This window comes from Rhinoderma darwinii, chromosome 2 (genome assembly GCF_050947455.1).
Source record: "Rhinoderma darwinii isolate aRhiDar2 chromosome 2, aRhiDar2.hap1, whole genome shotgun sequence".
Lineage (NCBI taxonomy): Eukaryota > Metazoa > Chordata > Amphibia > Anura > Rhinodermatidae > Rhinoderma > Rhinoderma darwinii.
Genome location: NC_134688.1, coordinates 283,996,705 through 284,008,242, shown reverse-complemented (window position 1 = coordinate 284,008,242; position 11,538 = coordinate 283,996,705). Strand labels below are relative to the sequence as shown.

General features: G+C 41.7%; 1 protein-coding gene across 3 annotated transcripts; it reads left to right on the top strand.

Moving 5' to 3' along the window:
* Positions 1–907: 907 nt before the first annotated feature.
* LOC142743016 (zinc finger protein 706-like) lies at positions 908–10,993 on the top strand. 3 transcript variants are annotated; one of them, XM_075853355.1, is made up of 4 exons: positions 908–1,100; positions 1,633–1,774; positions 3,232–3,338; positions 3,524–4,736. In XM_075853355.1, the coding sequence occupies exons 2-3, from the start codon at positions 1,643–1,645 to the stop codon at positions 3,325–3,327; spliced, it is 228 nt and encodes a 75-aa protein (XP_075709470.1). In that variant the 5' UTR covers positions 908–1,100; positions 1,633–1,642; the 3' UTR covers positions 3,328–3,338; positions 3,524–4,736. The 3 variants fall into 3 exon arrangements, with proteins under 3 accessions (XP_075709470.1, XP_075709468.1, XP_075709469.1); XM_075853353.1 differs by lacking the exon at positions 3,524–4,736 and adding an exon at positions 9,672–10,993 and having other exon boundaries at positions 911–1,100; XM_075853354.1 differs by lacking the exons at positions 908–1,100; positions 3,524–4,736 and adding exons at positions 1,107–1,288; positions 9,672–10,993.
* Positions 10,994–11,538: the final 545 nt, after the last annotated feature.

The following is an 11,538-nucleotide window of genomic DNA, read 5'->3' as shown; positions in this document are numbered from 1 at the left end:
GTTCTAAGGCCTCATGCACACATCTGTTGCCCGTTGTACGGCCGCTAATGACGGATGGCTTCCGTGTGCAGTCAGTTGTTTCAACGGACTAAATGAATGGAATGGCCGAGACTGTTCCGTCCAAAGCGGACAGGAGTAAGACCTGTCCTATTTTTGTTGGACCGGCCACACGGTTCCGTTACAACAACAGAAGTGTGCATGGCGCTATAGAAATTAATGTGTCAAAGCGGATAATACACTGAAGCCCAAAGGCTCGATTGATTTCAGAGGTGAAAAAAAAAAAAGCGTCAAAACAAGGCTGGTATGGATATGTTCACACGGCCTATTTTCAGCCGTTTTTCGGGCCGTAAACGCCCTGAAAAACTGCTAAAAATGTGGGGGGCTGAACGCCTCCAAACGTCTGCCCATTGATTTCAACGCGAAAAACTCTGTTCCGTTCCCGTAAAAAAAACACCTTGTAAAAACAAGTGCATGTCACTTCTTGAGCCGTTTTTCATTGATTCAATTGAAAAACAGCTCCAAACATGGCCGCAAAAAACGCTAATTTGATTACAAAACGGCTTAAAATCAGGGGCTGTTTTCCCTTGAATACAGCTCCATATTTACAGCCATTTTTTTGTTAAGCGTGTGAACATAGCCTTATTCAAAATCTGCCTCAAAATTCCTTCATCTGGTGGCAAAAAAAACTCCATGTGAACTAATCCTCAAAAAAAAATAAAAAATACTCAAACCTAGCCATAGAATACACGAGAATGCAGCTTCTGTTAATATTCAGAAGTGTAGGTTGCTGGAGTTGACACATTATATCAGATAAAGAAGCCATTTCCCTGCACTTCCTGTCTGTAGATCGCTGTGATCCACAATGTGAACGGGAAGTGTTTAAGTGTAGTGTCCCTTTAAGTCACGTGTCCTACGGGCGCGCTCGTTGCCTGGTGACTGTACAGGCCGCCTCTGTATAGGAAGTGGCGTAGTGCTGGAACTGGAAGGAACCGGAAAAAAGCGGATGCGGGGGCCGCCTGCGTGTCGCGACACCGCGTGACTGGTCTGTCGTGACAGAGGAGGCGCTGAGGGAGTTTGGTGGCGTCAAGACGGAAAGAGCGGTATGTGGGGCAGAGAGGAGCTCGGTGCAGCAGAGGTCCCCGCATAGCCCGGTAGACCGGAGGCGCATGGGAAGCGGTAGCAGTAGGGCGTTAGGCTGTGTGACTACGGACCGGGGAGCGGCCGTATCCGCAGTGAGCCGGTGACTCCACTATCCCTGTGACTGCGCATGTGTTCACCGCATCATATGGTGAGGAGCCCCCTGACCTACAGGATGGATGTCACTGCAGAGTGGTGACCAAATGACTCCGGGTATTGTCCGGGTTCTCTTGCTGTGGCGCTATGTAATCTAGAATATTCACGATTATATATGTGATCATGGATAGAGGTCTGATGCTACAGCATGGAAGCTGCAGGACACTTGTGACCATTTTTAAGATCTCCTCTTGCTGTCAGTGAGTGGAAACGAACTGAAAACCCATCCTGGATAGCTAGTGTTAAAATAAATTGTGTCCCAATCTGGTGCCCAGTTTCGGTGGGTCGGTGGCTGCTCTTGGGTCACCCTCCTAAATAAACGCTTGTTGTGTTTGTCAGAACTGGTATAATGGCTCGTGGGCAGCAGAAGATCCAGGCTCAACAGAAGAATGCCAAGAAGCAGGCAGAGAAGAAGAAACACGGAAGTGACCAGAAAGCCGCAGCGAAAGCCGCCCTGGTCTTCACGTGTCCTGTGTGCCGGGTGAGTGGCTTCTCCTTGTTTGGAAATGATCATTTGAACTCCTTGCGGACAAGGGGTTTCCGCAATTTGTCCTACAGTTACGACAAGCTGATGGCGTGGACCATCAGCCGCAGGTTTTAGCTTTATTTTACAGCTGATGCTCTGCTGGAACGGGCAGGACCGGAGCCAGCTACAATCCCGGGCGATTGACCCCTTAGATGACGTGGTCGATATTGAAGGGCTATGTAGGCCTAACAAATGGCCACCAGGTCTGTCATGTACGGATAAGTAGTGCAATGTGATAGAAGGGTGAACTTAAAGTACCCTAGTGGGACTAAAAATACATATTTAAAAAAGTGAAAAAAAATGGAACTATACATAATTGGAATCACTGAATTCTAAAAATACTATGTTATGTATCCCATGCGGTGATGGAGGTAAAAAAAATAAATGACAGAATTTTTTTTTGTCACGTTTCCTTCCAAAAATGGAAATAAAAGGTGATCAAAAAGTTGCATGTATGCAAAAATGGTACCGATAATAACTACAGCTCGTCCCGCAAAAAAACAGCCCTCCTACCACTACGTCTATGAAAATATAAAATAAGTTAAGGCTCCAATAAGTCAGGAAAGAAAAATATCCAGTTGTGCCGGCCCGAGGGGAACATTTCTTCTGTTTCAAGAGGCGATTTATCAAAGCCCTAAAATTAGGGAACCAGGAAGGGGAGGGCCCAAACATATCTGCTGGAAGAGAGGGTGCCCATATAATACCAGGACAACACTTCTCAGCAAAATTCCCCAAACTGCAAAAGGCGCGGAGTGTGGACCAAAAGGGGGATCAGAAATGATGCCATTTATCCGTGCGACACTGGCCTGTGCGGAAAGGATCGATCACAGCGTAACACACATCTATGGATTATTTTATTGTTTACCCCATTATTATACCACCTAACTATGCCCCTGATGTACTCTGCCCAGCTTACATATGCCCCCAAATTATAAATGGAAACACCAGCAATAATCAAACAAATCTACTACCAAGCAAAATCCGCGCTCCAAAAAGTCAAATGGCGCTCCCTCTGCTCTGAACCCTACAGTGTGCCCAAACAGCAGTTTCCTTCCACATATATGGCATTGCCATACCCGGGAGAACCCTCTTAACAATTTATGGGGGGTGGGTTTTCAGTGGCACTGGCTGGGCACAACACATTGGGCGCTGGAATTGTGCAAAACTTGCAATTTGACTTTGCACTGCACCTGCAGCGCTTTTATTTCTGGAAAAGACCCGTGGGGTCAAAATACTCGCTACACCCTGTGATAAACGCTTTGAGGGGTGTAGTTCAGAAAATGGGGTCAATTCTTGGAGTTGGACCCCCAATAATCAGTTAATGACGGCATGCCGTAGCAAATAAATTTTCCGTGTTTTTAATACTGGTCATGTTTTAATCTGAGATGTTTTTTTTTTTTTTCATATTTCAGACACAGATGCCAGACCCAAAAACTTTCAAGCAGCATTTTGAAAGCAAGCACCCCAAGTCTCCGATGCCTCCAGAACTAGTAGATGTACAGGCATAACAGGAAAACCGGTAAGTCCTACAGTTCTGCGAATATTATAATTGAACCAATTGCTTTGTTTATGGGGTGCATTTGTTTTCTTGCCTTTTATTAAATGTATTTGCTTTAATCTCCAGTAGTAGGAATATTACTACTTGTATGTAAATGAGCCAGTCATCACTTCGACATCTTGCACATGACCTTTTCCGTTTTACAGACTGCAAAACATGGATCCTTGTGTACTGTCTGTTTTCTGAAGACCCATACACTAAAATACGTGAGACGGACCGCAAATACAGACAATATTAGGACCTGTTCTATAATTTGCGCAATAGACACACGGATCTGCAAAAAAACAACAAAAAACGGATGTGTGCATGGCCCATAGAAGTGAATTGCTCTGTGTTCTATCGGCAAAAAGAAGGATCGGACACTGAAGAAAACAACGGTCGTGTGCATGAGCCCTTAGGAGTATGAGATGTTCACCGGCATGATTAGGCCACATGCACACGGCCATATTATGGCTCTGTTTTGTACTTCCTTTATCTCCGTATGCCTCCATTTTCATATAGCAGGGTAGGGGTTTTCTTTTTTCTGTTGGATTTTGTACTAATCCAGGAAGAAATATTTTTGCAATCCTTATTTCCCCGTACAGCACACAACGGGAGACAGTCAGGCAGCCTCCATACACGTCACAGGAATCAATGTGATTGTCACGGGAATCAATGGGATCTGTTGACTATTAACTAATGCATATGACATTACATATTTGGCAGAGAAACATGGTATTACCTGACCCATAACAGAGCTCCCTCTGTCACCCCATCGACGCCCCTGCAAAGAAATCGTGGGGCGCAGTCGGGTTTCCAGGGCATCCGGACTAAGGCCCCCAGGTTTGCCTTCAGCAAATGCCTCTGGCATGGCCTAATAGCCTGTCAGTTTTACACTGACAGGCAATAATGCTTTGGTGTACTAAGTATACCAAAGCATTATATATGCGATCAGCAGTTCGCATAGTGAAGTTCCCTGGTGGGATTAAAAAAAAAAAAGTAAAGCGATTTAAATAAAGTTTTTAATAAAAAAGTCAAAATAAAATAAAACTACTTTTTTTGCTCAGAGTGGTTTTATTTAGTAAGTGTCAAAACACATAACACATGCACATATATGGTATCCCTGCGATCATACCGACTTGAACAATAAATTGAACACATTAGTTAAACCGCCGGATGAAAAAAACGCAAAAAAACACGGCAAAATTCTCTTTTCTCCCATTCCCTCCATAAAAAAATAAATAAGAGTTCATCTAGAAGTCCTATGTACCCCCAAAATAGTACTAATGAAAACTACACCTTGGCCCGCAAAAATCAAGCGCACATGCGGCCACATCGACGGAAAAATAAAAAAGTTACGGCTCTTTGAATGCGGCGATGCTAAAACCAAGTAATTTTTTTCTAAAATCAATGCTGGAATAGCTGCTTATTTTCAATTCTCTCCTCAAATTAAGTTAATAAAAGTTAATCGACATATTATAAGCATATAAAAATGGTGCAAATACAAAAATACAACTCGTCCCGCAAAAAACAAACCCTTATACGGCTATGTCCACGGAATAAAAAAAAAAGTTACGACTCTTGGAATGCGACCGTGAAAAAACAAAAAATAATTGTTGCTCATTAACGTGCAAAATGGCCTCGTCATTAAGGGGTTAAGCTCGTGGAAGCTTCTTGACCATATAAAGACCTAATCTTGAAAACCTCACAGGCTGTAACTTGCATGAAAGAAGTTATCCTGGTTATCAAAATTGATGGCCTATCCTCAGGATAGGCCATCAATATTAGATCGATGGGGGGCCGACTGTCGGCACAACCACCAATGAGCTGCTTGAAGGGGCCACGGCGCTCGTATGAGCGCCGCAGCCTCTTCATTATTTATACGATACTACTTTCTGTTCGTGTTTGCACGCGCGGTTACATTTGTAGCGGCCGTGCAATGTACTTCACTACTGTCACATTCAAACAGCTAATTGGCAGGGGTGTACTGAGGATAGGCCATCAATATAAAACAACCTGGATAACCTCTTTAACCCCTTAATGACCGGGCCATTTTGTACGTTATTGACCAAGGATTATTTTGTTTTTTTCACTGTTGCATACTAAGGCTGGGTTCACACGACCTATTTTCAGACGTAAACGAGGCGTATTATGCCTCGATTTACGCCTGAAAATACGGCTCCAATACGTCGGCAAACATCTGCCCATTCATTTGAATGGGTTTGCCGACGTACTGTGCCGACGACCTGTCATTTACGCGTCGTCGTTTGATAGCTGTCAAAGGACGACGCGTAAAATGACTGCCTCGTCAAAGAAGTGCAGGACACTTCTTTGCAATGTCATTTGATAAAGCACAAAAGAAAAAGGAGTCAAATACTATTAGAGTATAAATTGCCAAAGGCATAGAAAAATACATATTTTATTGAACAATACAAAATACATGGTTAAAATACAGACTACAAATCAAATAACTGTATATCTCCAAATATGTAGGCGGAAAAGTAGAACCACAATAGTTGTAAGTGTATACACAGGAAAAAGGAAGTTATGCTAATTATTCTAAGGTAAATCAAGTAAAGATATAGGGCATAAAGCAGAGTGTGCACATGTTCATATCCCATAATATGTCATATCACCATAATGTAGAGTGGAAGATGACGTAAACAGTAAATATTAGTAATCATTTTCTCCCACACTAGTTGTATTTGGGACACATTAGGCAATGAGCTCAGCCTATCTAAGCCTCAAGTGAGGACACAACGTTTCTCAGAGTATAAATAGCATAACAAATCGTTTGGTTGTAGTAAAACCTGTGTTTATTACTAACCCATGTAGCTCCTCAGTGACTCCCAGGTATGGAGAAACCCTAACGCGCGTTTCGCGTAGATGGCTTTTTCAAGGGGTGTTCTGAATCATATTAATTAGACCTCTTAAATACAATGGATCAGGGGGTCAGCTAACTTGCAGGCCAATAGGAGCCTGAGTATATTCAGCCGTGCGTGTCAAATCGAATCATCGCGAGACTCTCGCGTCGAGACCCGACCACGCATGCGCGGCTCCGGAAACCGCGCACGCGCAGACGGGTACAATCAGCAGCCCGACCGAGGTCCAGGGATGACACGACCAACACGCACGGATGGCAGATAAGGTAAGAAATGAGAGGACTACCGTGAGAATCATAATCTTTCTGAAAGAATTCAAATGCTGTTGAGCTGTTTACTAAACCAATTAGTGTATGGGCTAGAGATGTTTAGATAGTCAAGGAACGTGATCCACCACGAATATACATAGATACACGGTAACGATATAAGAAGTTTAAACTGTTAATGGGCAAACATCTTCCAAATTAAAATATATATCAAAAAATGAAAAAAATATATAAGTGAAAAAGTGACATATAATGGAACAAAGTTATTGTAGATAAACACATCATTGACAAACAATGATTAATAAACAAAAGAATATGTGTGATGTGAAAAAATAAAAAGTTATAAGATTAATAAGATGCTGACAAAAAATAATAAATGTCAGCAATAGCGTAGTATAAATCAATAAAGTGAATATATACAACAAAAATGTGAAAAATAGTGTTTCTAGATATATTTCTACATGAATAAACATATAGGAATATAAAAGTATGTATAAAAGAATTTTTTGAAAAGGAAAATAAATAATAATGAATATATATAGTAAATAGAGGTTATACATATTCCATCTGGAGATAAAATTATATATAGGGAAATCCAAACCCACAGTATAATTTGCGGAAGAATTAGCCTAGTACAGATGTATTATCAAAGATTATCATATCCGCATCATGTGGACACGCTCAATTAATTTGAGCCGTTTTTCATTGAAGTCAATGAAGAGCAGCTCAAGATAATGCGAGGAGGAGCTTTTACGTCTGAAACGACGCAGCTGTTTTCTCCTGAAAACAGTCTGTCTTTTCAGACGTAAAAGCCAGTTCTCGTGTGCACATACCCTAAGAGTCGTAACTTTTTCTTTTATTTCGTCGACATAGCCGTATAAGGGGTTTGTTTTTTTTGCAGGACAAGTTGTATTTTTCAATTGCATCATTTTTGGGTGCATATAATATTTTGTTTAACTTTTATTAACTTTATTTTAGGAAAGAATTGAAAATAAACGGCTATTCCAGCATTGTTTTTCTAGTTATAAATTTACGCCGTTCACTATGCGACATAAATAACATATTACCTTTATTCTATGGGTCGGCACGATTATGGGGATACCGAATACGTAGAGGTTTTATGTTTTCCTACGTCTGCAAAACAAAAACTCCTCCTTTTTTTAAAAAAAAAAAAAAAATTACTTTGTTTTTTTCATCGCCGCATTTCAAGAGCAGTAACTTTATTTTTTTCCGTCTATGTAGCCATGTGTGGGCTTGTTTTTTGCGGGACAAGGTGTAGTGTTCATTGGTAGTGTTTTGGGGTACATGGGAACATGCGACTTATTGATTAACTTTTATTTTGTATGGTCGGAATGGGAGGGGAAAAAAAAACGTTGGCATTGTTTTTTGCATTTTTTTTTTGGGACATCGTTCACCTGGCGGTGTAATTAATGCGTTAACTTTATTGTATCTGTTCCTTTTTTTTTTCATAAACTTTATTTAACGGTTTTACACTTTTTTCTTTTTCTTTTTTTTTTTTATTGTCCCACTATTGGACTTCACTATGCGATCTGCTGATCGCTTATATAATGCTTTGGTATACTTAGTATACCAAAGCATTATTGCCGGTCAGTGTTAGGCTGGATTCACACGAATCTACTGTCCCGTACTGAAAACATGATTACAGTACGGGACAGTTGTCCCGCAGCAAGGCAGGGACTCCTAGCGTCGTACATAATTATGATGCTAGGAGCCCAGCTCCCTGCAGTGTGTTCGGTCCGGGACTTGCTGCCGAAATACATTCCGTCCTTTACGGACCGATCATGCTCGTGTGAATCCAGCCTCTGGGATGGGCTAATAGGCAGATGCTGAAGGCAGACCTGGGGGCCTATGTTAGGCCCCCGACTGCCATGGAAACCCAACGGCGCCCCGCGGTTTCTTTGCAGGGGCGCCGATGGGGTGACAGAAGGAGCTCCCTCCCTCTGTCAAACACATTAGATGCCGCTGTCACTTTTGACAGTGGCATCTAATGGGTTAAACTGACGGAATCGGAGTGCGCTTCGATTCCGGTAGTTGCGGCAGGAGCCAGGCTGTGTGTAACAGCCGTGCTCCTACCGCTGATAGCGTGGGTACACAGGCAGTACCTACCCAATCAGAGCTACGGATATATACGGGAAGTAACACCTGCTGATGACGGATATATCCATCGTTAAGGGGTTAAGCTGATGGTTTTTCCCTGTTAGGGCATTTGAATGGGCTCCATGTAAGGGTATGTTCACGCTTAAAGATGCTCTGTCACCACATAAGTGTCCTATCTCCTACATAAAGAGATGGGCACTATAATGTAGATGACAGCAGTGCTTTTTATTTAAAAAAACGATCTCTCACAGAGCTGTTAAGTACCTTTTGCGCGCGCAAAACGCAGCGTTTTTTTGCGCGCGCAAAATGCACACGCTCGTGTAAATCCGGCCTAAGACAGCACATACTCATCTAAAAGGATCCCTATGTGCTAATTGAATGAATGGAGAGAAGTGTATGACGCTGATTGGTCAGTGTCATACACTCCTCTGTACAACGCCCACTTGGTCAATAGTAAAACACGCCCAGTTGTCCATTGAGAAACTCATTAACATAAATCTAAAATCGCTAATAAATTGGTGAAAATAGATTGTTTTTTTAAATAAAAAGCACTGCTGTCACCTACATTATAGCGCCGATTTCCTTATGTAGGCGATAGGGCACTTATAATGTGGTGACAGAGTCTCTTTAACGGAAAACGTCTGAAAATACGGAGCTGTTTTTAAGGGAAAACAGCTCCTGATTTTCAGACGTTTTTTAAGCCACTCGCATTTTTTACGGACGTTTTTGGAGCGGTTTTCTATAGTTAATGGAAAACTGCTCCAAAAACGTCCCAAGAAGTGACCTGCACTTCTTTTTCGCGGCCGATTTTTCGGCCGTTTATGGCTCGAAAAATGGCTGGAAATAAGCCGTGCGAACATAGCCTAATACCTCATTTTTCTATCCCCCCGCAGCTTCCTTGGTGATACTTCCTAGTGTTTACAAACTGATAGATTTTGCCCAGCAGCATGGTCTGTGTAATGGGTTTGTGTATTCGCACGTATGTAAAGGAAATGCTGGAAAAACGATGCTTCATCCATTTATTCTATTTCTTTTCTTGCATCTTCCAGGTATATCCTCAGCTGATGAACGCACTAAATGAAGTTGGTTGGGCATCTCTAAAAGACATTTCTTCTATAAATCTGGACACATCTGACTATTTTATGTTAAGTTGGACATGAGTAACAGGAGTATCCGGACTTTGATACTGCAGTGACTTATTATTCACAATGGATTTTACCTGTAGACATGGAATTATGTGTCAGATTATTTTATTTTACCAAAAGGAGCAGTTCTATCCTTTGTTTATACAATTCATTGGTTAGTTCCCTCCATGTAGATGGGCCATGACTCAAGAATAAACCAGTTACATATTTCATGCAGCACCAAACACTAAATGACAGGTTTTTAATCCTCCGTATAACCAAAAGCATCATACATTTTTACTTTGTGTTTATTCGGTCATGGTGAAGCATTCTGTACGTGTATTCACGAGGCAGAGCAATATTTTTCTGTAATTGCATTCCAATGCAGAACTCCGTAATTGTCCTTGAACTTGTTTATATCTGACCCAATATCACATCATATGTACGAATATTTGTGACCTATTACTTGCTATACTGTGCCAACTCCAAACACTTTGCACATTACCTTGAACTTACCAGCCCTACCTGAGGTGAAAACCACTTGATAAAAAAATTTCTGATCATCATTAATAGTATTTTGTTTTTTGTTTTTGACATCTTCCTACCTGATTAAGATTTTGCAGGTCTTGATGATGAATTTCAGCATACTATGGTAGTAAGTTTGTCTCTTTGATACAAATGGCGTAAATCAGATTTGCCCATTTTATTCTTGTTATTTTTCGGGATCTCATTTTTATTCCAGTTCTAAATATTCTGCTTGTATTTCCACCAAATATAAGTCCGTAATAAATGTGGGATATTGGCATCCATGCACCATTACATGTAACAGATTTATTTTTTGCTCCCTCTTACTTTTGTTTAAAGTTGGAGGAAGATGTGAAAAATATGTATTGGCCATTTTGCCCTCAGATACAATATTCTAGGAGTTAAAGCCTCATGCACACGACCGTAAAATATCTCCGTAATACGGTCCGTAATACGGTCCGCAATTACGGACCCGCCCAGTTGTATTGGCCGTGGACACCTTTCCGTATCGCTACGGATAGGTGCCCGTGCCGGGAATTATGGAGCTTTTTCTACTTTTCGTTTTTTACGGGCCGTTCTCCCATATTTTGATTACGGGCACGGCCGTGTTCATGAGGCCTTAAGACGTTAACTTACTTTACATTTTCCGGTGTATGCTTATGTTAAGAAAGTATTTTGTGTAACAATCTTTAATAAATATTTCTTTTGAATTTTGTTTTTAATCTTTGCAGCTTGTGTGTAATTTATCAATATTTAAAGGTAAAGGCCACTGACATACAAATACATAGTTAGTCCTTGCTCACACAGTGCGGTTTTGATGCTGGTTGTTATTCTTTCCTTTATATTTTTGCACCTTTTTAGGATCTTTGGAAAACAGTCTAGTGTGAATTTGGGCATTAACCCGTTAGTGAAAGCCCCATTGTGTTTCTACGTCGGTCACTAACGGGCCTTATTCCGATGCAATAGACTTTTTACGTCGCTGCATCGGAATAAGTAAACAGAGCAGGGAACTGTCAAATCTCCCTGCTCTCAGCTGCCAGAGGTAGCTGAGGGCTGGGGGCGTCCGATCGATCGATATTTGCATCGATCTCGCCAGTTTAACCCCTCAGATGCGGTGCTCAATAGCGTGCTCCGCATCTGAGTGGTTTTGGAGAGTGTGAGGGAGATCCCTCTCATCCCACTGACACCCAGCGATAAGATCGCCGAGTGTCTGTGTGTCCGATGGCAGCCGGGGGGCCTAATAAAGGCCCCCAGGTCTGCCTGTAAT